Source organism: Pristis pectinata, chromosome 11 (assembly GCF_009764475.1).
Source record: "Pristis pectinata isolate sPriPec2 chromosome 11, sPriPec2.1.pri, whole genome shotgun sequence".
Taxonomy (NCBI): Eukaryota; Metazoa; Chordata; class Chondrichthyes; order Rhinopristiformes; family Pristidae; genus Pristis; species Pristis pectinata.
In genome coordinates this window covers 38882775-38910612 of record NC_067415.1, presented here as the reverse complement: position 1 = coordinate 38910612, position 27838 = coordinate 38882775, and the positions used below count along the sequence as shown (strand labels likewise).

General features: G+C 38.0%; 1 protein-coding gene across 1 annotated transcript in view; it reads left to right on the top strand.

Moving 5' to 3' along the window:
* The window catches only part of LOC127576183 (mitogen-activated protein kinase kinase kinase kinase 4-like), a 213812-nt gene that overhangs the window by 87510 nt on the left and 98464 nt on the right, over window positions 1-27838 (top strand). The window contains 1 exon segment of the mRNA XM_052026586.1: window positions 1222-1278. Coding sequence (XP_051882546.1) covers window positions 1222-1278 — 57 coding nt within the window.

Below are 27838 nucleotides of genomic sequence, written 5' to 3'. Positions count from 1 at the left end.
AATAGAGAACTGGTGATACAAAGCAAAGTTAATTCTGTAGACCCGCTAAAGATTTTGTCACGTAGATTTGTGGATTTGCATCAGGGGATGAACAGGAAAGGGAGATGATGAATGAACAAAGGCCTAACAGTTGTGAAGGAGTGGTCCAACATTCAACAGATTAAGGCAAGGGAATTTCTGAAGGGTCAAAAGCTAAGGAGGCTGTTGGGTATTTTAAAAACATGGTAGTAAATGCTGTGAGGGAGGGTGTTTCTGTCAGAGTGGGAACAGCTGCTGATCAAAATTAATTAAAAAAACTTCAGATGCTGGGAAACTGAAATAAATACATAAGGTATTAGAAATACTTGATAGGACAGGCAGTATTTATGGAGGGAGAAACAAAGTTAATGTTTCAAGTCAGTGATCCTTCATCAGAACTCGTGTTAGGTGGGGTACAAGGTTGTTGATGTTTTTAATAACTGAAGGAAGGCAATCAAGAGGAAATGATGTAAAGATTGCAGTCATTGAGGTCAAGGAGAAAGTTTTACATAAGAGGAGAAACTTGTAATGCACAATTGTTAATTTGCAGTTGTTTAAAAGTTACATTTGTTTGCACAGTGGGAGTATGAGTACATATAAGGTGCTCCTTGGGTTACAGTAGGGTTCCATTCCCATGAACTGTTCGTAACCCAAACAGTTTGCAAGTTGGAAATGCAGCCGTGAACGGAGTTCCCACACGGCAGAAGATGCCTGCAGCCCCGCCATAGGTGGCAAATCTGTCCCACCAGTCTCCCATTCTCTTGTCTGTATGTAATGGCTGTACACAAGTCAGGCACTCGTAACCTGGGGAAGACCTGTAGTGTTTATGATGGCAGGGGAAGGTCAGAATAATTTGTTGGCTTTTGTTTTGTAGAAAGTTAAGTCCAGGTTTCAGGGAAAGAATACTGGATTTCCATATTTAAACAGACCTCATGAAAGAGAATCAAAGTTTAGGAATTTCTGAAGAATTGCGATAAGTTTGATTAGGAATCTTGCCACGGTCCCGTACTTGAAGAAAAATATTGTGTGCAATGCAGTAGTGTTAGTAATAAATTTGCTTTTATTAGTTTTTTTCAAAATAAATATTTAGCTTTCTAAAACTTTTCTCTTGCACGGCATTTTATTTTGGATAAAAACAAAATTTGCCAAACAATCTAATATTTTTAGTATTTCTGTGCTCTGATATCTTGTTTCTTTCTGTAGGGCCGCCATGTCAAAACGGGTCAGCTGGCAGCCATTAAAGTTATGGATGTTACAGAGGTGAGTCAACATGTTATATTTTGATACATTAGTCCTACTACTTGCTGTTTATTGTCCATCATTGTTTTAATAGCACAATGGAAATCTGATTTAAATGTTATATAAAGCACATAGTTTATCCATTGACTGATGGTGGGGTCACACTCCACTAGGCACTGAAGGAAGGGTTCACTAGGCAAATGTATGATACCGTTGCATCTATTCTTGTTGAATCCAAATTGATATTCTCAATGATAGTGTTAAATGCAGTAGGCAAATTGGTAGTGTATTTGATCCAAATGACCTGCATTTATCCAATTTCTTTCATGACATCAGGAGCATGCCAAAATGCTTTACAGGCACCAAGATATTTTAGAGATGGTCACTTTTTATTAAATTTAGAACATGTTGACACCTATTTGCACACAGCAAGGCCCACAGACTAAAAATTTAAGACTTGCCTTGGCTCTTGTATAATTTTAGATTGAAAAGTACGAGTTGTTGACTGTACACTAGTAAAATAGCAGTTCAGTTAAGTTTGTTGCTTTTGGTCTCAATAATATTTTAAAGTGAATTGTATAGTTTGGCCAGATTATTCCACATAGTAATATAGTCATTTTATCATGGTTTGTTTTAGTCTGTGTTTTGACTATCTAATTAAACTAATTTCATTTTTAAATTGTCTCTGACATGAACTTAAATATTCAACAAAATAGACTTCTGCATAATGTACTTTTACAATTTTACTTTAAGTCCCAAACAAAAAAGATTAGCAATGTCAATTGACCAATTTGTAGGCAGTTTGTGTGCTTTGACATCTCAATTGACAGGAAATGTTTCTTGATGATAATAGTCCCCAGAGTTCCTGGCTTGGCTTTTTTTTGATGGTAATTGCTATGATCTACATGACTAGAAAATGTAACTGGCAGAGAAGTTGGTGGATAACAGGAAAACATAACATTCTTATAGTTTGCTTTCTTTTAAGTTTAAAGGATGATATTAAACAACTGGTGTTCTGACCACACCTATGAAGAGAACCATAATTTGCTGTTATTTGGCAGCTTCAATGCAACAAAAGTTCCTGAATATTTCACAGCGATGGAAAAATTAAAAGGATGGGAGAAGAGTTGTGCGTGCTGGTTGAAAGCATCAAAGAATTGCCCTGAGAAGAATGGGAAAAGGTTTTGGGAGAGATTTCCATAGTGTCTGGCCAAAACATTAAATGCTGAATTGTTGGGAGTGTATAGTCAGGGCAGTACAAGGTTAATAGAGACCAAACGAAGTTGCAGGAATAGGGGTGAGGAAAGGCCATGGAGGGATTTACAACTTAAAGAATTTTAATTGGAGGAATAGAGAGCCAATAAAGTGAAGGGGAATGGTAGAGAAAAATTGTTGATTGGAACAAGCTAAGATTGATTTGTTTTAGTGGATGGTGGAACATGGTAGACTTGCAAGATGAGCATTAGGATAATGTGTATAAGTGTGCCATCAGTTTTGATGGATTGAGGTTCAGAATAATATGGGAGTGGAAGTGTGATCTTAATAGTATAAAAGGTTGGACCCTTGGCTGGAGATTAAAAAGAACACCGATATGAATACTTAAGCTGAGACTAATAGTTACTTGCATACCTTGGGATGGCCGAAGGTATACAAGCTTCAGAATGGAAATGGATTGCTTCACCAAAACTCAAGGAAGTTCTGTTCTATGCAGTTCTTGTTGGTTAAGCAGTCAAGCACAGCAGTGATCAAGGGATTGCAACTGGATCTGAGACAAGTTTGCAGCAGGCACATGAAACCTGACTTTGCCTTTGTAGCTCCTTTAGATAAGGAAAAGATGATGAATACCAAGATGATGCTGTTCCCTCCAGTACCCTCTATCATTCCTCATTCATTGTTAACAGCCCCTCCCCTTGCATGGCAACTTTCTGTGCAACCACAGGAGATGCAGCAATCCTCTTTCACCGGCTCTCTCTCAATATCTACAGCCTAAAATATCCATTTCAGTGGGACAGTGATTTACTTGTATTCCTTTCACATTTTTTAATAAATCTATTTGCTGCTAATGATGAGGTCTCAATGTAGGGGAGACTGTATACAGATTTGGCAGACTGCTTTATGGAACATCTTTGTTTAATGCCTAAGAGTTGCCCTGAACTTGTGTTACTTGTCATTTTGATTCTTTGGATCACTATTATCCTGACCGCTCTATTTTCTGTCTCCTATTTTGTTCCAATCAATCTCAACATAAACTGAGAAGCAGCATCTTATATTTTGATTAGGCAAATGTTAACTTTCCAGATTTCACATTGAGATCCACAGTTTCAAATATTCATTCATCTTTTCCAGGCCCATGCTTTTCTTGTCCCATTGCCATTTCCCATTTGCTTTGTCACTTTGTTATTTAATTTGTCCTGCTGTGTGCCTCATCACAGGCTTTCCCCTATTGTTCTTTCCTCTCTCCTTTCTGTGGATCAAAACTCTTTTTTTAATTTCAACTCCCAAGTTTAAAAGTTTATCAACTTTGAAAGTTTAACTCTTGCTTTTCTTTTTCTTTTCAAATGCTATCTGATCTGATGTGAACATTTTGTGTGACAAAGACAAAGTTGAAAGGAAGGGGACTTTGTCGCAGGAATAGTTGATACGGAGCATAACATGTGATCTTAATCCAGGAGAAAGAGATCCAGTAGCTCCTTTCATTTTGTGCCAGAAATGAAGATGAGTGAAGCAGAGTGTGATTGAGCAGTATGGAATTGCCCACTGGGTAAACTTCGGGTAGCTGAAGAGAAGGGTGGGATGCTCAGTTCCTGGAGGGGTATTTTATCAAGCCACTTCCTGTATCATTTTTCTGCTATTGTCGTTTTTAATAGTTCCTCTGCGCAATCGCTTTTGGAGACCTTGGGTTTCTATCCTTGGCGCTTAACAATATGCTGTCCTGTGGTGACATCATCTGTAGATTAACAGAATTTCCAGAGGTCTGCTGATGACTCAGTTCTAGCTTAAGTGACCTTGTTTCCACTTTCTATCAGATAATATGTTGATGAATTTCTTCCAGTGGATCATCAGGATGACTGACCAATATTTTTTCCCTTGTCATAACTTGAGCTTCCTTGCCACAAACTCTCCACAAACTGTGTTTAGTCTGAACCATTGCACCTAAAAAGACTGAGTGTTTAATTTGGATAAGATCTTACAAGCTTGATTGCATTTCTGAAGCATTGTTCTCTCAACTACAGTACCTCTTCCACACTTGTGTATTTACAATTTGATTATGGCAGTGCCTTCCTTTCCATGTTCCATTCTTGCTCCAGTTTATTTAGAACGCAGCTCTTAAATGGTACAAAATTCTATTTGGCCTTTAACTCTGGTCTTACTGGCATGTTGGCTCCCTGACCCTCAGTATAATAAATTATAAATTTGTAATTGCCTTCAAATTTCTCCAGAGCTTGCTTGCTATATATCTGCAACATCCTACATAAGAACGTGCATGAAATAGCAAGAGTAGGTCACATAATTCCATAAGCCTGCTTTTTGCCATTCAGTAAGATATTATGTGCACTTGTACTCTGCTATCTCACGTTATCCTGAATTCTTTGTTAACCTGTGCTCAAAAAATCCATCTCAGTCTAATGAATAATTATTGACCTAGCATCTATTACCCTCTACAGTTGAAATCCAAAGATTTTTGAGTGAATGCATTTCTGCAGATTTTCTTTATGTAATTCACATACAAGGAACAAATTCATTTGATTACCAATATTTACTGGTTTCTCAGAATTTCTCAAGAAACTCAAAGCAAAGTATTCTGCTTTCCCAATCCTTTTAACAAGGTGGATAATTTTGCACTTAATCACATTATATTCCATCTGCCAACATCTTTCCCACTCACTTAACTTGTCTTTATCCCTTAGCACATTTTTACATCATCTTGCAGCCTACATTCCTGCCAAGCTTGGGATTGTTGGCAGACTTAGATATATTATTTTGTTCCTTTATCTAAGTCATTAATATAGATGGCAAATAGTTCACCATCAAGCACTGGATTCTGGTAGTTCTCTTCTGCTGTTCCAAAAATAACACATTTATTCCTACTTTTTTTCCATACTACTCAGTTTGTGATACTACATTAAATAACTTGTGTAATGATTCTTCTGTGACACTTTATTGAATGCTTTTGGAAAATTCAGTTTATGCATTATTTGCTACAGTAATGCTGTACCTATATTTATGAAAAAATAGATTCAAGGAACTGTAATAACTAGCCTAATTTGGCAGAAGGACAAATGGGATCCTTGAGGAGAAAACAAAAATAGAAGCTGAATATATAATAATGAAAACTTATTAATTTCAAAAGGAAAAAGTCTCTTGAACAGCCTTATTGAAGTCTTTATAGAGGTAATAATGAAGAAGACAAAGATAATATGATTCATATAAAGGTGTTCAAAATGTCTGTGATATTATACTAAATAATAGAGGAAAGAATATTAGCACATGATGAGTCAGGGTGGATAGCAAAATGATTATCAGAAGGAGTAAAGAATGGAGTTTCTTCTGCTTCTCATGAAATGGGAGTTGGCCATTCAGCCCATTAAATCTATACAGGCTCTCAGAGCATTCCTATTAGTCCCACTCTCTAACCCCCCCCTCCCCCCCATATAAATAAATTAAGATTAAATGATCAGAGTGGCAGAAGAGGAAAAGTGAGGTCTCACAGGATCAGTTCTGGGACCGTGGTTGCTAACCATTTATATTAAATATTTAGATATTGAAAACCGAGTATAATTTCTCAATTTATGGTGACACTAACTCGTGAGAAATAATCGATGTTAAGGAGGACAGCAATATCAAATTGAGTATCCAGTTGACAAATTTCAAAATGTAAAAGGAGATCAAATGTTGCTGACTTTGTGCATGGGAGATCATATCTTATGAACTTGATTGGGTTTTTTGATGATGTGACCAAAGAAAGTCGATGAGGACAGGGTGGTGGATATGGTCTACGTGGACTTCACTCAGGCCTTTGATAAGGTTCCACGTGGTAGGCCGCTCTGGAAGGTTAGATCACATGGAATCTGAGGAGAGCTGTCTAATTGGATACACAATTAGCTTGATAGTAGGAAGAAGATGATGGTGGAAGGTTGTTTCTCAGACTGGAGGCCTATGACTAGTGGTGTGCCTCAGGTCGGTGCTGGATCCATTGTTGTTTGTCATCTATAGCAACAATTTGGATAAGAAAGTACAAGGCATGGTTAGTAAGTTTGCAGATGACACTAAAACAGGTGATATAGTGGACGGTGAAGGTGGATATCAAAAATTACAGGGGGATCTTGATCAACTGAGGAATGGCAAATGAAGTTTAATTCAGATAAGTGCAAGGTGTTGCATTTTGGAAAGTCAAATCAGGGTAGGACTTTCACAGTGAATGGTAGAGCCCTGGGGAGTGTTGTAGAACAGCGGGACCTTGGAGTTCAAGTACATGGCTCCCTGAAAGTGGAGTCACAGGTAGACAGGGTGGTGAAAAAGGCTTCTGGCATTCTGGCATTCATTAGTCAGGGCATTGAGTATAAACGTTGGAAGGTCATAGTGCGGTTGTACAAGTCACTAGTGAGACTGCACTAGGAGTATTGTGTTCTGTTTTGGTCACCCTGCTATAGGAAAGATATTACTAAACTAGAAAGAGTGCAGAAAGGATCTACAAGGATGCTGCCAGGACTTGAGGGACTGAGTTATAGGGAGAGGTTGGACAGGCTAGGACTTTATTCCTTGGAACATAGGAGACTGAGAGGTAATCTTATTGAGGTGTATAAAATCATGAGGTGCATAGATAGGGCGAATGCATTGTCTTTTTCCCATGGTTGTGGAAACAAGAAGTAGAAGACATGGGCTTAACATGAGAGGAGAAAGATTTAATAGGAACTTGTGGGGCAACTTTTTTTTACACAAAGGGTGGTGTGTATTTGGAATGAGCTGCCAGTGGAAGTGGTTGAGGCAGGTACGTTAACCATTTTCAAAAGACAGATGGACAGGTACATGGATAGTAAAGGTTTATAAAGTTATGGACCAAATGCTGGTAAATGGGACTAGCTTGGATGGGCATCTTGGTCGGCATGAACTAGATGGGCCTAACGGCCTAGTTCTGTTCTGTATGACTTTATGACCTGAGTCTATGATGAGAAAATAGGAATCAAAATAAGGAAGAAAAACAGATTCTGGGAGTGTAAATCTAAAATTAAAGTTGTTAACTAGGATAATCAGACCTTAATGAAACTGATGAGCTATTGCTTTTCATATAAGTAAAGAATTGGAAAAGTTAGAAGTTATGATAACCTTGTTCTGATCCTTGGAGTATTGTGTTCAGTTTTAGTTATCATACCTTTGCTAGGTTATAGAGGTACAGGAGAGGGCCCAAGAAAGACTTGCAAAGAGATACCAGAACTGCAAATTAGCCTCAATAGATTAGCAGGGTGAATCTTGTTTGTCTTGAAGGTTGTGGGGCAAGCTAATAGAATGGCTGCAGATAGCATGCCCCACTTGCGTTAAAGAATTTGTTATGGCAATCAATGCAAGATTAAGAAATTAAGCAGGGAATTCAGAACTGAGGACTTTTTACCCAGAACATTTGAGAATGCGGTTTTCTTTGAAAGAGGAACAGTTGAGACACATTCATTAATCAAGTGTCCTGATGCTTTTGTGGTGAATATGATTCATAATCGAGGGTATTCATGTGAAAGGGATTCTACTTGTTTGGTTATTAATATTTTAGATCATCAGAACTTTGATCTAAAAGTGCCATTATTTTGTTATTGCACATCACAAGCTTTAAATGACAGCTTCATTATTGGAGAAGATATCACACTCCTGGTGGTTTAAAAATATAGAACTTTCTGCAGCATGTATTTTCCTTCATTCTACTTGAACTAGTTGTGGCTTTTGTTAAGCACAAGAGTTAAAGGATTAAATAGATGCTCATGAATTAGCATGAGTAATATTGTGGTCATGAACATGGGGCTGATTCAGCATTAACTGTTTACATCAATAGTTTCCTGTCACTGCTGGCATCAATAATGCTTCCAAGCCAACATTTAAAACAAAATTACTGGCACTCATGTGCCCAAATGCACGTTTCTTTATGTGAACAGTTCAGGAAATGCCTTTGTTCAGATAAGGGAGTAATTTAAATAACTGATTTATATAATTTGTGCAATGCACTTTAAAAATGTTAATTCAGCATGAAAATTTACATAGTGTAATGGAATAGTTCTGCACTTGGCATGATGGGAGGTCTAGTCAGTTCAGTTGATTTAGGATAAAATAGAACTTTTTAAACATCAACACAAGTGACTTTAACAAAGAGAAGTATGGTTGTTTATTGCAAATGTAAAAGAAACCTATCCAGTAATGAAATGCTTTGGAAAGGGGGGGGGGGGGGGGGGGGGGGGTGCATGGGTGGGTTGCAGAAATCCTTTATCTACAAAGAACCTGAAAAAGTATCATACAGTTAATATAAGTTAGCTGTTATAGTGCAAATACATAGGTGTAAAATACAGGTCAACCTAATAACTAGCTGGAACTTGATGTTTCTTAATGTATTTTTTCAAGTGTGTTTCTTTTCAGCTCTGGCATCTTCATTGAACCCTTTTCCCCTCTGTTCAGATTGAGTTTTTTCTTTGTTGCTGGATCCTAAAGCAAGTAAATTCACATGAATATTTTTTCCAACCACATTGTAGTGTGAGTGTACATTTACATTTTTATTTTTGAAGTTTTTCAGGAAGGTTTCATGGATGCATTCAGTTTTCTTGGCATGGTTATGCTTGTCCCAGGATCAAGGCCAATCTGGTGCTTGAAGCAGTTTGGTCCTGGTTTCTGCTGGTTAGTTAAGTCTGGGATTGGAAGCATGAGCCATGAATGCTTGTCCCTGCCGTTAGGGTTGTTGCCCTTCATGGGAAATGGTAGGGAATGGGTAGAATTGCGAAGCTTTGGTTGGCTAGTATTTACCTAGGAACATGAAAAATAGAAGCAGAAGTAGACTATTTTCATATTTTGTTTTATTTCCTTAAGATGTAGAAAGAGGCCATTTGTCACATTTGTCCCATCTCCCCACTAATTTTTTGTGCAACATATTCTTTCACACATGCCCATTATTCCCTCTGATTCTACTGCCACCCATCTACTTGGGAATTTACAGTAGCTGCTTAATCTAACAACCAACTTGTCTTTGACATGAGGAAACCAGAGCACTTGGGGGGGTGTGGGGGGGGGGGGGGGTAGGAGGAGCCCATGCAGTCACAGGGAGAAAACATGCAAGCTCCAAACAATTCCAGAGGTCAAAATTGAACCTGAGTTGGTAGAACTGTGAGACTACCGGCAGCAGCACCACTGTGCTGCCCTCCATTAAGATAATGCCTGATCTACCAGCTCAATGTCATATCCCTGCACTACACTCATATCCCTTGATTCCCTTTATGACCAGAAATTTCTCCACCTGTGCTTTGTACAAATTCAATGATTGAGCTTCCACAGTCCTCTAGGGTAGGTAATTCCAAAGAGTCACCATTTTCTGCATGAAGAAATTTCTCCTCTGTCCTAAGCTTTAAGCATTTTTCCACACGAGAGAGCTTATCAGACTCCTTGTATTTTTCCATTTTGGTTGGAAACTGAATATTACATGCTGTTTTTACCGTTTGCACCAACTCTATTACAGACACTTTTTTGGGTTGTAAAAGTGACATGGGGAGCAGCTCTCTTTCACTGGAGAAAATGCACCTTATTGCAGCTGGTAGTGAAACTTGGCCTGATTTTGGTGGGAGAACACTTTCCTTTTGGGAGACCTGGGAACCATGGAGCTTGGTACTTGGCTTTTTAAGGTCAATCTTGGTACCTTTACTAAATATCTAACATAGCTGAATTGGGAACCTGACTAAGAGTTAATCCTGTTGGTTCCAGTCTCTACAGCTTGCATCTTAAATGGACCATTGAAATTTGTGGTGCTCGGCTAAATAACCCATCAGATGGTTTTACTTATTGTTTTTTGTATTCTGCTAGTAGGAGGACATGTATCTGGTGTTGGCTTTTGAAATGAGATACACACCAAAATATCTATAATTTACCAAATGGTCAGATTCAAGTTCATAGGTACAAATTTATAGTATTAGATTTCAAAAATGAAGAATTGCTAACAACGTAACACTTGGACTGCCGCATAGAATACTTTGTAATATCGAGAAAGCTATTGAGCCATGCATTTGTAGGTATGGCCAACTTCGGAAGGAGGAGGGGAATGAAAGAATACCAGGAAAGTATTGGAAATGGTGGGAAGCATGGGTGAGTCTGTGGGAGTGGGTGATGTCAGGAGTGGTTGTAATTAGTTCTTGCAATGGGCTGGGTTATTAAAAAGTCTAACACTCTGAGCTAACTACCTTGTTACTTTTTGAATTGCAATATTTACAGCAATGCAGGAAATGTAGCAACTCATTCCCACAAATAGCTGCATAATAATGACCAAGTTGTTTTATTTTTCCTCTCCCGTGTGATGTTGAATGAGGAATAGGTACTGACCAGCTGAACTCCTATGCTTCTCATTAAAATGGTGCTCTGAGATCTTTTATGCTCACTTGTTTTAACACCATCTGCAGTGCACCACTCTTGGTGATCTACTACAGCAATAGCTTGGATTTTGTGTTTTTGGACACCCATCTGGGAAAGTGGTGTATACAGAGTTTAGCCATTTTGGTTTCCCATTCACTGGGTAGATACTTGAAACGTAGTAAGGAACACTATTTATCTGTTATCTATTTGTAATTTGTACAGAGTTTAACCATTTTGGTTTCCCATTCACTGGGTAGATACTTGAAACGTAGTAAGGAACACTATTTATCTGTTATCTATTTGTAATTAGTACATTTCTGTTTTTAAAAACACTCAAAGCTGTTCTTTGATATTGAACTGCTTTCAATGTACTGAGGATGTGAAAATTACTAGATGATATAATTGTCAGCTTTTTGAAACAATTCCTTAGTGGGATGGTCTAAAATGGATTCATAGTTGGGTCCAGTTTAGACTATTAACTTGGTTATGAATTTCAAACCTGCTCATAAGTTTTTGTTCATTTTTTGCTTCCACTGTTTCAGTTTTACCTTAATAAATCTTTTAATTTTACTATTTGCTTTCTTCCAGTTGAGACAAAGATCCTTTATTCCTTTTGTGAGATTTAATGATTAATTTTACTTGTTTTTCTTTCACTTGTCATTCTTGTTGCAGTTTATTCTTTTACTCCCTTCTCATTGTGGAGCGCCTGCATTCAGTCTGCTGCTTGCCACTTGAATTCTGCACCCTACTCCAACTTCCAATCTGACCTATCTGTCTTCCTGAAATGTAATAAGGCCCAATTTAAAGCTTGAAGAATAGCATCTCATCTTCTCTTGAGGCATATTACAGCCTTCTGGATTTGATATTGAATTCTACAACTTCAGATAACTTGTATGCTCTACTTCTGTCAGAACTGACCAGCCCATGTGTAATATTAGCTCTGACTTTTTTTCGACATTATCATAGCTTGACTTGCCAGTCACATGCTACAGACCTGCATTTCATAACCTTTACATTTCTTTGTGTTCTCACTCTCTAAGTGTCCTCATTTCTTAGCTCTTGTATTCCTTCGTTCAAACTCTCATTGCACCCATTAACCCATTTACCTTTTTTAAACAACCTGCCACTACAGCAAACCTGGCGTCCCCTTATCAGAAGCATCTCCAACTCTTCCCCACCCTCTCTGCAACTTAAAATCAAATTGTTTTTCCTCTGACAAAGGAATCTCAGTGACCGTCAACTCTGTTTCCCTTTTTCAAAGACGCTGTCTGACTTGATGAATGCTTCCAGTATTTGTTTTATTTCATATTTTCAGCATCTGCAGGTTTATTTTTATCATTTCTTTCCCTAATATCTTTTCTATTTATCTATCTATCTACCCATCACCTCTCAGCTTCTCGCTTCATTCCCACTCTCCCCCTCCCCCACCTACCTATCACACACCCCTTTACCTGGACCCACCTATCGCCTGCCATCTCTCGCTCCATCCCTTCCCCCTCACCCTTTATACTGGCCATCTCCCCTCTTTCTTTCCAGTCCTGATGAGGGGTCCTGACCCGAAATGTCACCTGTCCATTTCCCTCCATAGATGCTGCCTGACCCACTGAGTTCCTCCAGCTGCTTTGTGTGTTGCTCTTTCCTATATCCTGATTGTTTTGCTTCTTTTCCTTTCGCCTTATTTACAGTGATTGACTTGTGTTGCTCTCAGTAGAGAGGTAAATGGGCTATTGGAGACTTACCAATCCAGCCCCTGAGCTTGAGCATTTCTTTAATATTTCTTAGGGGCACATTGCAGTTACTATGGTCAGCAAGGGACCAGAGCTCACTGTAGAAATCTGTTGATAAGCGGAGTGGTCGTAGATAACCTGCAGAGAGAACTTCTCAGAATTTGGTAAAAGACAAATATCAAAATTTTTAATAAAAATGGCTGAGTTTAAAACGGATGGGGATACAAATGCCATTTGGTGTTCACTATAACCACAGCTATAATAAAAAAAATGGGAGCAATTCAAAAATTTGCAAGTGTAAGGTTAAGAGTGACACCAAAAGTATGATCAAAGAATTACGATTATTTTCTTTTCAATGATGCCTTCCTCAATGGGGCTACTTTCAATCCCTTATCTGTTAAATTTGCATGTCTGTTTCCCAGATGGCCATCCAATGTATTAATGGATCAGAGATAGATGTGCCAAGTCTAGAGATGCCAAGTATCTGGTCAATACTGATGAACCAACTTTCCATTTTCTCCTCTCCTTTTGTTCTCTTTCCTCAGAAAATTAGAGTTGAGTCGCATCACAAAATTGTACCAGTCTACTTTTCTGCATTAAGTGGCTATGATTCATAGCTTTTGCAAAAGAATTTACAGCAGTTTCTTCCATGTCCTTTCCCCTGTTTTTTGTGTACTCATTGTATGTTGATTTAATCCAAGCTTTAACTTAAAATTGTATCCATGAAGGATTTAATTTTGCTTTGCAGTTCTACATGCAGGCAATTCACAGGCTGATGAGTTGCAAGTTCTAATTATAATTGCCCTATATTTTAACATAATGGAGACAGTTATATTAATACAAATAAAACAACTAACATTTTGCATTTCCCTCCCAAATCAGCACTTACTTATGTAAGTTAATGTGTTTAGTACTGTTCCAACATTCCAAATTTGAAGACAGATTTTTCTAAGTCTGCTGCTTTGCTTATTTGCATTTCTGGCACATATGAAATATCTCTAAGAGTTCAACTCAACAGTGAGCTGTATCAATAACAAGAGTTGACTGTTATTCATTTGAGCAAGTCATTCTTAACTTGGTTCAATACTTGTAGGTGTTTTGTGTGAGAGCCTGGAGTGGCCAAGCAAATTTCAGAAAATAAGTAGAAATAGTAATACTTTTGTGTTTCTTTCCAAAAACTAAAGTGCTTTCTGGAGTAGGACTACATAATTTGTACATCTGCCTTTAATTACACTCAAAGAATTTAGGTACCAAAAGGTGTGAAACTCAGGGTGAATTTTAAGCTTCATTGCCTGGAGCTGCAGAGTAGCAGAACATATTATTGAACTTGATAACTGTGGTGTAGGAATTGGTTCAGGACTGCAATGGGTCATTGGAACTTGCTTCTGCAAACAGTAGTTGATGCTAGGAGAGTTGTTAATTAGAGTTTTTTTTGTATTATTAATTAATATTGAGTATCTATATGGAATTGGGTCACAGATAAGCCATGATCTTACTGAGAAGTGGAATAGGCTCAAATGTCTAAATTCCTATTCTTTTGTTCTTGCCCCTCACCTACAAATTATCAACAATTTGCCGTGGCCAACCATCATGTCTTTGGGATGTAACAGGAAACTGGAGCATCCAGAGGAAACCTGCTCAGTCACAGGGAGAACGTGCAAACTCCACACAGACAGGACTAGAGGTCAGGATTGAACCTGGATCTCTTGACCTGTGAGGAAGCAGCTCTACTTGCTGTGCTGCCACCAGCCACACAGGTCAACCAAGATTTAAAGTGTGCAAGCAAAGCACTGTTGTTTATTTCAGGAGGAAAAGATCTCAAGTGCAGAGAATTAAGACTAGACTATTTGGAATGAAGGCTAGACTAAAACTAGTTCTTATTTCCACATTACAAAAAATGTGTAGTAGCACTGGAATAATTTACAAGGATAATGCTGAAACCTTTCATTAAAATCTTTAAAGTTCTGAAGAATTTCATAAGGTAGATGTGAAGATGGTCAATAATAAATTCAATAAAAATAATTCAGTCACTAGTAACACTAACTCAGGCGACATTTTATTACAAGCCTGGGAGATTTCCACCATATGGAGTGGTTTCAATAGAGGGGAAGCTAGATCATGGTATGAGACAGAAAAGATTGCGAGAATATACTGATGGGTTGAGATGGAGCAACTATAATGGTCACAATTAGTCAATCTAAGTGTCCTGTTTCTATGCTGTAAATTCTAATACAATAAATATTCATTGAAGGTAATGCAGAAACAATATTTGAAGTCTGTTCCTTAAAATATGCTGTCATTTCCACAATCGTTTCTGGCATGTTGTACAATTTCGCATTATTCTGTCAGTGTTTATTTTCAATAGTAGTGCATGTACTTGTATATTACTTTCACAAAAGAAACTCTTGTGCTTTGTTATAAATTGAAATAGCTTCATCTGTAAAACTGACTTTATGCTATGTTTTAGATTTAATGTGTGAGTGACAGAAAAGTATTCTGTGCCCATAGGTCCAGCTGGCATTTGAGGTGGCACTTTCCAAGTCCTTCATTTTTTCAGTAGCTTTGAGGCATATTTTAAAAAGCTGTTATCAATAAATTTTTTTAAAAAATGTCAGTTATTCAATATACCAAAGGAAAACTGAGCAAATTTGTCTCCAGAAACAGAAAATGTGGGAAATATTTAGCAGATTATGCAGCATCTGTGGAAAGAGAAAGAAATGTTGCAGTTTATGTCGAAAAGCTGATTACTCAGCATAATTCCTTGAATATTTCATGTCACATCCTATCAATCATAGTACATTTCTGTTTTCCTTGTCACCTGCCTTCTGTTTTTCAACAAGTTATCATCCTTTATCTGCAGACACGGTAGTGCAGCGGTTAGCGTAACACTATTTACAGCGCCAGCAACCTGGGTTCAATTCTGGCTGCTGTCTGTAGGAGTTTGTATATTCTCCCCGTGTCTGCATGGGTTTCCTCTGGGTGCTTCGGTTTCCTCCCACATTCCAAAGATGTATGAGTTAGGAAGTTGTGGGCATGCTATGTTGGCACCGGAAGTATGGCGACACTTGTGGGCTGCCCCCAGAACACTCTATGCAAAAAGATGTATTTCACTGTGTATTTTGATGTAAATGTGACTAATAAAGATATCTTAATTCCATTCGTGCTCAGTTTTGCTGATAATATTTAGGTAGACTCATCCAGATATTTTCAAGTCCATATGGAGAACATTGATACATCTTGCGAACCACGCTGCTTTTCTTTTCAAAAATGTTAACTGCATTAGTTAGGACTAATTGTTATTTGGGAAAAACACAGTGACTGTTTGATCAGGTCACACTTTATATCGGATCATATTTATTCAAAATGAAGTCACGCCTGTCTGACAATAGACTGCAGTATCTGTTCCACAACTGATGTATCTGTAGTTTCAGGACTTGCCCTTCATGCCTGCCTTAAATAATACAGTGATATTTGCATAATGGGATGACAGAAGTAGTGGGCTTTCTTTGGGTCAGTTTATCCCAGCATCAATCTGTCCTGACAGGCCTTGGCTACATGGATTTTAAAGATAAATCTTAAGATCCATGACTGCCCTAATGCAGACTGCTTATACCAGCAAAAAAAAAATCAAGTTTTCAATTAATCCACACTTCCTTTCTTACAACAATTGAAACATTTCAGAGGTTTCTCATTCTCAAGCGATGCCATGCTAGAAACTAGTGTCTAATAAGTCCAATAACTTGAAAGCCCAGATGAAAACCAGACTCCAGAACAGCTTCTTCCCCACTGCCATCAGACTTCTGAAACAGTCACCTCTTTCACGTCCCCTTCCTGTTGGTGCTCCCATGTTCTCGAACCCTTAATTCTACCTCTTCCACTATTGTCACTTCAGCATTTCTTTTTGCACTACTGTACTTTGCACATTCTGTTGTTTTTGCACCTGTCACTATATTTATTGTTGTATTTATTATTACTATGTTTACTCTGTGAGCTTCATGTGAGCAAGGAATTTCATTGCACCCCGGTGTATATGGCAATAAACTAATCTGAATCTGGCACCAATTATATTTATAGTTGTTAGACTAGGTTTTTTTTGAAATGACTTGTCCTGTGTTTGAATCACCTCAGAGTCCTCATTGAAGTCTATTCCTGGTTTTGTAGTTTAGAATAGAGAAATTGTCTATATTGTTTTGGGGATGTTTCTCATTCAAGTCTATTGTTTTGTAGTGTAGAATAGAGAAGGTATCTATGTCCTTTTAGGGATGTTTAACTGAACAGAGAGCTCATCTGGAAGGCAGATGGGTGAATGAGATCAGTTTACTTGTAACCTCCTAGCAAGCATTGCATGAGCGTAAACAGCATTTGCACTGATTTTGCAGGATATGCACAAAATATAGTTTTTGAAATTGTTTCCTGTTTGTGAGCTTTGTCTACAGCCATCTTGTTGAAAAGTTTAGACTGATGCAGTGCTTTGCCTGAAATTAAGTATTTTTGATATAAGTATTTCAGTATGCCTATCAGTAAGATTTTGCAATAAATGCATCTTTGCAGAGCATTTGAAAGTGCTTGCTGTTTCTTTTTGGTAAGGAAAGTTTGAAGGCAGTTGGAGAAAGTTAACTTAAATTTTCAATAATTTCGGTATGACTTCATTAGAAAGTAATTTCATGATCACCAGCAGCCGGCCACTATCATCCTAAACACTTTAAAGGAACACAGGGTTTTCTTCACTCTCCCATCTTGCTCCATTTTTCTTGATATCTAAACAAAAGGGATAGCATAGACAAAAATATCACCAAACCTAGCAATTATCTCATCCACTTGTAATTTTATAGATGCTGAGCAATCTCGTATTACAGATTAGAAGGTCAAACATACCTCTGATCAAACTCAGATTTGTTATTTAGCTGCAAATTGGCTGTTGATGTTAAACAAATGAGAACATATGACAGAGGGAAAGCATGATCTTTTGGTCTTCCTGTGCTAATTCCCTGCTCTTATTCTCCAACCCTCAGTATTCCCAGTATGATCCTGTATCCACTTCTGTCTGGGTGCCCTTGGTCTAAAAATGAGATGAAAAATATATTGACAAAATATTACAGCAGGAAGTGCATCAGTAGCTTGCAAAAAAAGAAATGAGTGGAATAAGGAATAACATTTGAATGATCAGGAACGAGTTGACAGAAATAAGAGCACAGTTAGGTTAAGATGCAAGCTTTTCTGCTTATCAACACCCAGTGTCATGAAAGTTCAACTCTATTAAATAGCAAATGTAATTTAATGTTTATTTTCTGTTTTTAAGATGTTTTCCTTTTACAATTTTAATAGTACCTTGGGTTTAACAATGACACCTATTATGAATTTTTAAATGGGCAGCAGTAATGGCTACCATTCATTACTTCTATCCCAGAGGTTGCCCATTGGTATTCATGATTCAGCTTCTTCACCATTTCTGTTTCTCTATGGCCTGAGTGAGTTTACCTTCACTCTTCACCACCGTTTCCTCAGCTTGGCATTCCATTTGGCTCTCTGGCATGCCTCTGCCGTCCTTACTGTGTACTTTTTCTCGTATGTTCATTTTGACACTCTTTTTATATACTATCATTTCCTGCATTTTGTTTCTGCTCTTCTTGGTTAGTTAAATACTTAAAGCTTATTATAATTTTCTTTCTCTTCTCCAGATCTCCTTTCCAGCCTGATATACATCATGCAGCCTATTGCTTATTACCTTTTGTCACTACAAGTTTCAATATATTATCTTAATTAATTGGATTGATATTGCCCATGTACAGTGGCATGAAAAAGTTAGGGCACCCCTGGTCAAAATTTCTGTTACTGTGAATAGTTCAGTGAGTAGAAGATGAACTGATCTCCAAAAATCATAAAATTAAAGATGAAACATTCTTTTCAACATTTTAAGCAAGATTAGCATATTATTTTTGTTTTGTACAATTTTAGAGTGAAAAAAGGAAAGGAGCACCGTGCAAAAATTTGGGCACCCCAAGAGATTTGAGCTCTCATAACTTTTACCAAGGTCTGAGACCTTCATTAGCTTGTTAGGGCTATGGCTTGTTCACAGTCATCGTTAGGAAAGACTAGGTGATGCAAATTTCAAAGCTTTATAAATACCCTGACTCCTCAAACCTTGTCCCAACAATCAGCAACCATGGGCTCCTCTAAGCAGCTGCCTAGCACTCTGAAAATTAAGATAAATGATGCCCATAAAGCAAGAGAAGGCGAGAAGAAGATAGCAAAGCGTTTTCAGATAGCCGTTTCCTCAGTTTGTAACGTAATTAAGAAATGGCAGTTAACAGGAATGGTGGAGGTCAAGTTGAGGTCTGGAAGACCAAGAAAACTTTCCGAGAGAACTGCTTGTAGGATTGCTAGAAAGGCAAATCAAAACCCCCATTTGACTGCAAAAGACCTTCAGGAAGATTTAGCAGACTCTGGAGTGGTGGTGCACTGTTCTACTGTGCAAGGACACCTGCACAAATATGACCTTCATGGAAGAGTCATCAGAAGAAAACCTTTCCTGCATCCTCACCACAAAATTCAGCATCAGAAGTTTGCAAAGGAACATCTAAACAAGCCTGATGCGTTTTGGAAATAAGTCCTGTGGACTAATGAAGTTAAAATAGAACTTTCTGGCTGCAATGAGCAAAGGTATGTTTGGAGAAAAAAGGGTGCAGAATTTCATGAAAAGAACACCTCTCCAACTGTTAAGCATGGGGGCGGATCGATCATGCTTTGGGCTTGTGTTGCAGCCAGCGGCATGGGGAACATTTCACTGGTAGAGGGAAGAATGAATTCAATTAAATACCAGCAAATTCTGGAAGCAAACATCACACTGTCTGTAAAAAAAAAAGCTTAAGATGAAGAGGATGGCTTCTACAACAGGATAACATCCTAAACACCTCAAAATCCACAACGGACTACCTCGAGGCACAAGATGAGGGTTTTGCCATGGCCCTCACAGTCCCCCAACCTAAACATCATCGAAAATCTGTGGATAGACCTCAAAAGAGCAGTGTATGCAAGACGGCCCAAGAATCGCACAGGACTAGAAGCCTTTTGCAAGGAAGAATGGGCGAAAGTCCGCCAAACAAGAATTGAAAGACTCTTAGCTGGCTACAGAAAGCATTTACAAGCTGTGATACTTGCCAAAGGTGGTGTTACTAAGTACTGACCATGCAGGGTGCCCAAACTTTTGCTTTGGGCCCTTTTCCTCTTTTGTTATTTTGAAACTGTAAAAGATGGAAATAAAAAGGTAGTCTTGCTTAAAATATTAAAGAAATGTGTCATCTTTAACTTTATACCTTTTGGAAATCAGGTCATCTTTTACTCGCTTAGCTGTTCACAGTAACAGAAATTTTGACCATGGGTGCCCAAACTTTTGCATGCCACTGTATGTCATTTTTATCTCATCAATATATTTTAAGCAATTTTCTCACTAGGTGCTGCAGACATGAAAAAAATTACAAACATACCATCATACTGCTCCCACATTTCCTGCAAAAATACAGTTTAGAAATAATTTCAAAACTTTGTACAGTTTTTGTTTCATCCCTTGGCTAACACTTTACAACAACGTTAAAACTGCACGTAAGATATAATATCCTCTTTATCCAACTAAATTGCATTATTATATGCACTACAGTAAATAGTGAATTTAATTATGTTTTGATTAGTTTAAACCCATTGATTTAATTATCTTTATATCAATTTATTTCTAAATCAAACTATAATTCCTAACTCCATCAATTAAGGTATATTTTCTATGTGATCAAATTGGATTCCTCTCAAATTTTAAATTTCTGAATGCAATTTAACTTGACATAGGGTGCTCACACCCTGCCCATTTAACCATTGGGATGGTTTTGTGAGGAATATCTGCTTGAAGTACAAATACCAACTGAGGCACCTCTTCCCCCAGTCGTTATCTTCCTTGCAATAATTAAAAGTTATTGGGTACTTAAGCAGATTATACTTCCTCTTCCATCATTAAAGCAGATTCTTCCGCTCTATTTTGTGCCAGCAAGAATGTGCCATGAACAACTCGGGTATTCCAATATTGTCAAAACAAGAACCTCTTCATGTATTGATCAAATTCCTGTTGGCCATTATACCCAATCAATCCTAACAGACTGACTCAAAGTAAGTCCATATTTAAAATAGAATTTCATCCCACCTGGTTTACAAATGTGCCATTATAACATTTATATGTGCTGTGAATGTATTGTCTGACAAACTTAACATCTACATTCATTGGGGGGGGGGGAAGTAATATTTTTATATACTAAAAATATAGGGTGCAACTTACAAACCCTACCGGCTGTGGCGTGCATTTCTGTGCCCCACCCTACTCTGTAGCCATTTTCACAACAAAGAGAAACCTGATCAATGATTAGACTGGAAAAATCCATCGCCCAAGTACACAACCGATGTTGCTGCAATATTCACTACATTGAAAAGTTGCTGAAGAATAATGCATTACAATGATAATATAAATAACAACAAATAAAAGGGCTTTGCTTTTCTGATGGCACATTTTAAATCTAGTTTCAATCTTCATGCTTTCATATAAATGTTACCTGCAAGTATTGATCTTTGTTTCCATTACTTTACCATTAGCTACAGTACCTTTTTCAGCTCATTGGAAGACCTTGACCTTTTTATAGTTTCTCATTTTACAATGCCATGAATAGCAATCCTGAAGATGATCAGGGTAAGCCATTTACCCTCTCAAGTCTATTTTTTCTCCTTAATCGCAGTCCTGCAGTTCTTCGGGTATCCTTTTGCTACTTTTATTTGCAAAATGAATAGGATTTAAAAAAAATTAAAGGCAAAGAGAGTACCCAGTTTCTCGAGTATATCAAACCTCAATGTTCCCTTCTCTCTTTTTGTCTTGCTTGTAGCTATAAATTTGGAGGAATCTGTCCTCAAGGGGAATCGGTATCAATGGAAGTCTTCTTTTGGTATGAATCTATTCTAGTGCATTATCTTGAGACAATAAAATGAAAGGGGGCCTTGATTTGGAATTGGAAAGAACAGAAGTCATGTCAATCCATACAATTCACACTGTGTTGGCAATACAACTGGTGGTCCAAACCTGCAAGGTTGTGTGATTAATATAAATGGATCCTGAGCCAAATACATTTGTGAATTGGAGAACTCATCAAGATATCTGTTGATTTTTCTCATTTTATAGCCAAAGTAGTGCCAGTACACTTACCTTGGCAGTCTTTTGAGTCCTTAACTGCATTCTCTCACCACATATACATTGGTACTTAGCTTGCCACTTGGAATCAATTAGCAGGGACAATTGTGCTAAAGAAATAAGTGCTAAAAGGGGCATTGCAGCATATGTAGAGAGATGCATTGCTGACAGTGCTGCTGTATTCAGAATCTGGCACAAACACATGCCCTTACAGCTGTTGTATGGGAAACCTGGTTGAAGGCTCAGCCCTCTGCTGGCAACAGTGAGACATCGAAATTGATCTCACCTCTGCATGACTGTATCAGCAGTTCCCTTCTCAGCTAATGTGCAGAGGTAGAATTGGAATTGGTTTATTATTGTCACATGTACAGCAGTACAGTGAACAATTTGTCTTGCATACAGTTCATACAGATCAATTCATTACACAGGGCATTGAGGTGGTACAAGGTAAAACGATAACAGAAATAACATGTGGATTGGTGTTGGATGGGTTGAAACGAGCGATGCAGGTTGCTGTGTTGAGATGCAGAGAATGTCAGGTTCCCAACACAGTGACCTGCAGCCAAAGTGGATGTCAACAACATGAGAGTAGGGACAGGAGTAGGCCACCAGGCCTCTCAAGGCATCCCACCATTCAACATTGTCATGGCTGGTCTATGCTGCCCTTTAACTCTTCCATGCCAGTTCTCCACAACTCTCAATTCCTTGATCTTTCAAATACTTAGCCATCTCCACCTCAAATATATGTAATGCTATTGCCTTCACCAGCTTGGGGACAGAGAATTCCAGAGATTCACTAGTCTGAGTGAACAAAGTATGGAAGGTGGGGTGGTGGGGGGCATGGTACACCTGTGAATGTTTGGAATCCAAGACGATGAGTGCTCTAATGAATTAGCACCCTGTGGGCTTGTGCAATGGTTTATGCATCCATTCTGCTGCTTTTCTCACACATCATATATATAGTTCTACAGAGTTGAGGTTTCCCTCATTTCCCATCAGTACCCCCTTCAATGAAAAAAGTGACATATTAAAATCTCCAAAGATGAATCATGAGAAAATGCAACTGTACCTATTGTCCCAAGAGGTTACCAGTAATTTGGAAATCAAAACCTGCAGATGCTAGAAATATGAAATAAAAACAAAACGCTGAAAACACTAGACTCTCCATGTCTGCATTACCAGATGTGCTTTGCAAATTGTTTCAAACATGATTTAAGACTGAAAGGCTGGAAAATTATAAAGTCAGATTGGTTATCTTCAATGCTCCCCATTTCCTCCAGTATCTCTGCTGTTAAATTGCTTGAGCATATGTTTGCCCAATCTTGGAGACAATAAAATGGAAGAAGTAAGACTTAGTAGGACAAAGTTGGCAAAGCAGTTTGCAAATATAAATTGAGTGTTGCTCAAATTCATTTTCTGCCTCTTCCAGCCAATGTTTACTATATAATGTATATAAAGTAGCCAATGTAAACATTAAATATTATGCAATTACTTTGTATTGCCATTGCTTAGAGAAATTGTGCCAGCATGAAGGGAAGATCAAAGTTGCTTGACTCCTGAAATTAATATTATCCTTTTAGTCACTATCCATTGGAATACAAATAATTTCTACTTAATTATTAATGGCCAGTTTACATGGCTTGCATTTTTCATACATTTACAATGTAAAATGAAAAATATTTTGAAGGAATAAGTAATAAATTAGCACCATAAGTGGAGTCTTAACTTGCAGTTGGACAAATGTGCAGAAGCTAGGAGAAAAATCTTGGTTTTGCTCTTTATATTTTGCAAGCCAGCTCAGAGTGCACATTAATATTAAGGTAAATTGCTGAAACAAGCAAAATGTTGATCTGCACCCATTTGTAATACTTTTTGTGAAAATAAAGACAAACTTCAGATACAGGAAATCTGAAATAAAGCCAAGAATCCTCAATGCTCTGAACATCAGAGAGCACTTGTGGAAAGAGAAACGGTTAACATTTAGGTCCAGGAGCTGTATGAATTCTCACTTCATTGCCTCTGCTGCTTAAAACAGAGGAAAGTAGTACTGTTTCCTGTTGTTATCTAAAGCTCTTCACTTGACTTTAGTATCACTTATGGCTCTGAAGTTGCACTGAATTAAGGTTCAAGAGTGATTCCAGAACCGAATACATAATTTGGCATGACATTTAATGCAATACCAAAGCTTTGCCAAACTGTCAGGAATGCAATATGTTGGACAAGCCTGTGATCAGATTTCCCTATCAAAATAATGTTAAGGTTAATGTTTCTCACTGCTTTGTGTGCATTGGTATAGCAATTTAAGGTGTGAGACAATGTGTTGTTAAACTCAAACAACACCATTAGAATTGAGAAAACAGCATCTTGCCAGCTGAAAATTAATTATTTCACGTGTGAAGTTTCATTCAGAGGTTTTGGATTTTAAAGTTGAGTATTTTTTTAGATGGCAACATGGTGGAGTAGCAGTTTAGTGCCGCTGCTTCACAGCTCCAGGGACCTGGATTTAATCCTTATCTCAGCTGCTGCCTCTTTCATGTTTACATTTTCTTCTTGTGACTGTGCATTTTTGGTTGGTGTTCTGATTTCTTCCTTTAGTGTAGGCAAGTGGCAAAAGAATCAAAGGGAAGTTGATGAGCATATAAGAGATAATAAATTGCAGCAGCTTGGGGAATGAAAGACTGGGGGAAATGGGACTCATGAGATCAGTCTGCTGAAAGCTGGCATGAACCTGATGGGCTGAATTGCTGCCTTCTCTGTTTAATAAGCAAGTTTTACTTTTGTCGCTTTTTTGCAATCTAATCCTTCCCGGTCCTGTTTCACTTTTTGTAGTTTGTTTTGGCATTGAAATTGCCTTTACTAACTCTGATTGGATCTCAGTCATTGTACTTCAAATTTCACAATCCTTCTGCTAGATCGATAAAGAAAACAGTTGTTTGACCAGTTTGCTCAGTTTAGAGATCTAATTTTCTTTGCTGTAATGCTGCCCCCCCCCCCCCCCCCCCCCCCCCCCCCCCCCCCCCCCCCCCCCCCGCTTTCAGCCACTTGACATTCAGAACGTTTGAAAACCCAATGATATAAAGCCAACTTTAACTAAGAGCAGGTGCCAAAAATAGTTTTCCCTCCCGGTTAGATAGAATTGACCCTATGGCATATTTCAAGAAAGTGTATTCTCCTGTTTTACCCATTAACCAACATCATTAAAATGGATTTTTGTCATTGACCCTCTATTTGTGAGATGGTGCTGAGTGTAATTTAGCTGCCATGTTTCTCTACATTGGCAGCAATGACAACAGTTCCAATGTGCTATGAAGTCTGTGATGCAGTTTAGAATGTTCAAGCTTTAAAATTGCAAGTTCATTCTGATTTGTGTTGACAGTCACACATGTACACTAAAACTCCTAATTAAGAAAGCACAATTGTTAGAAGTCAGCATCTGGAGTATTTCAGTTTTTGATCTGAGGTCAAATCTCAGAGCAACAGATGAGATTTTACCATTGGCTTTAGTGTCAATAGATCTGAGGATAGTGAACTCTGGTTGCTATTCCTGATTGCAGTACAGTGCTCCACAATGAAAACTAGTTGTGTAGACAGAGCTTGGGTCTGGAAATGTCTGCAGTTGCAGAGTTTCTCAGTAGTTAGCTGTGCTTCCTATGTGCAGGATGTTATTACTGAAATCCTATTCATTCCACAGTTTTATCCATAATTTTCTCTTCAGAAGGAAAGCAATATGAGTGGGTGTGTATGCAGAAGTGTATTGACAATTGATAACTTAAATTGTGTAAAATTTGTAAAATATCTCTAAATTCTGTTGGGACGGAGAATAAAAATTAAGATAAAATATTGAACATAATCGTTGGGATGCAACATGCTTACAATTCACAGGTAAATAGAGAATAAGTTTGTCACGTTGTAGCATAAGAGTTCTTCAAGAGTGATTCCTGACAGCTGTGCAAGTTTCAGAAACTTCACCACTAAATGTATCTCTCTGAACCAGCATGACTTTCAAAATGTGTTGTTACCTATTGATTTAGTTTGTTTTGAATGTTGTATTTGCTTTTGCTTAGCATAGATACCAAGAGATGGTTTTGTACACAATTGTTTACCTTAACCCAAAGGAGAGATTTAAAATGGCCTTTTCAGTTGAAGAGAATCCTTCATTCTCTGTGCATGCATTGCTCAACTGTATTACTGTATGAAAGACATTGGGCTGTGCAGTGGTGTATACACCCTTGAAACCTAGATGCTGGAACATAAATCATTAAGGAGGGGATCTGTTTCAACTTTGCAGATTGTTGCATTTCTAGAGGTGTGCACTTTTGGGGGGGAAAAGCCAAATTCAAAATAATTTTGTGTTCTCATCAACCTATTCAAAGGGAAAACCTTTGGAACTTAACAGTAATGGAAAACAGTAATGGAAAACAATCAGATGTTATTAGTTTATGCTTAGCTCCATAACTCCTCTGGGGGCACATGTTACATAAGAAATTCAAATGTGAACAATTTAGCACACTGCCTGATTTCTTTTTAGGGAAAATTAAATTCTCTCCACATGGTGAGATTCTATAGGCAATTTCTTCAAAGCTGTGTTCAGTTGCTTTTATGCTACCAGCACATCTGGTTTGACTGGGGGCAATAAGGTTAGATATTTTAAGCACCACGGATGACAATTTCAGCTCAGTGGTATAATGTATCATGAATGCTAACCTTTAACTTGTATTTAGGTTTTTCATTGCTACACAGTTTATTTTGGGGTCATTTGTTAGGTTTTCAGTTTTTTTAAAAAACAATGCTTTTCTTCTCTTAATAGATTTACCATAGTTCCTGTGAGTGAATAGACACCTACAGTACAAATGCTGTATTTCAGGGTGCATATGTGATCACATCTCAGATAGGGCTACAAAACAATAAAGGCAGCTGTGTGATGGGATTGTAGCCTTGTAAAATTACCCAGCTTGTGCAATCTACTGTTGCAATGTTCTGTGACCTGAGGGATTGGCAATTATTCTTGTTTGCCACAGACTGTTCTCAGTCTTATGTTGGAATATCAAATTCACTTTGGAATGTTAGATATTTAACACCAATAATCTGCAGAAACTAATATTAAAATGAGAGAGTGCAAAATGCAAACAATGCGGTTAAAAACAACTTATTGTTTTATTTTTAAAACAAGTTTGTAAACTTTTACTCAAGAAATATCTTTATAAAAGCCAAATACTTTATACTTTAAGTTCCTAATTAATGCAGAGTGAGCTCAATCAGTTTATCTTTTTCACACCAACCAAATGAGCCGTAGTCCTTATTTTCAGTTCTTTAGTGTTGCTATATACCAACGGCTACATCAGCATAACGTAACATGAAAATTCTGCTGCAAGAGAGTTAAGTATGAGTAAAGATTAAGAATACTCTTGAGGGAAATCAGGAGGGCAAAGAGAGGGTGTGTCTTGGATTGGGCAGGTAAGGTTAAGAAAAATCCCAAGAGGTTCTATAGCTATATTAAGAGTAAAAGGGTGTCCAGGGAGAGAGTAGGTCCCCCGGAGATCAGCAGGGCCACCTATGTCTTGAGCCGCAGGAGATGGGTGGGATATGCAACGAATATTTCTCCTTGGTGTTTACTGAGGAGAAAATCATGATTGCTCAAGAGATGAGGGAAACTAATGGAGATGTTTTGGAGACATTCACATTACTGGGGAGGAGGTATTTGCAGCCTTGCAATACATTAAGGTGGATAAATCCCCAGGGCCTGACTGTTATCCTAGGACTTTGGGAGGCTAGAGGAGAAATTGCAGAGGCCCTTGTGGAGATTTTTGTTTTATCGTTAGCCATCGGTGAAGTTCTGGAAGGTGGCTAATATTGTTGCGTTGTTTAAGAAGGGCAACCAGGACAAGCCAGGGTACTACAGGCTGGTCAGCCTGACCTCAGTATTGGGGAAGTTACTGGAGGGAATTCTGAGGGACAGAATCTACCAGATTTGGATAGACAGAGTCTGATTAGGAGGAGTCAGCATGGCTTTGTGTATGGAAAGTCATACTTGATGAACCTTTTCAGAGTTCTTTTTTGA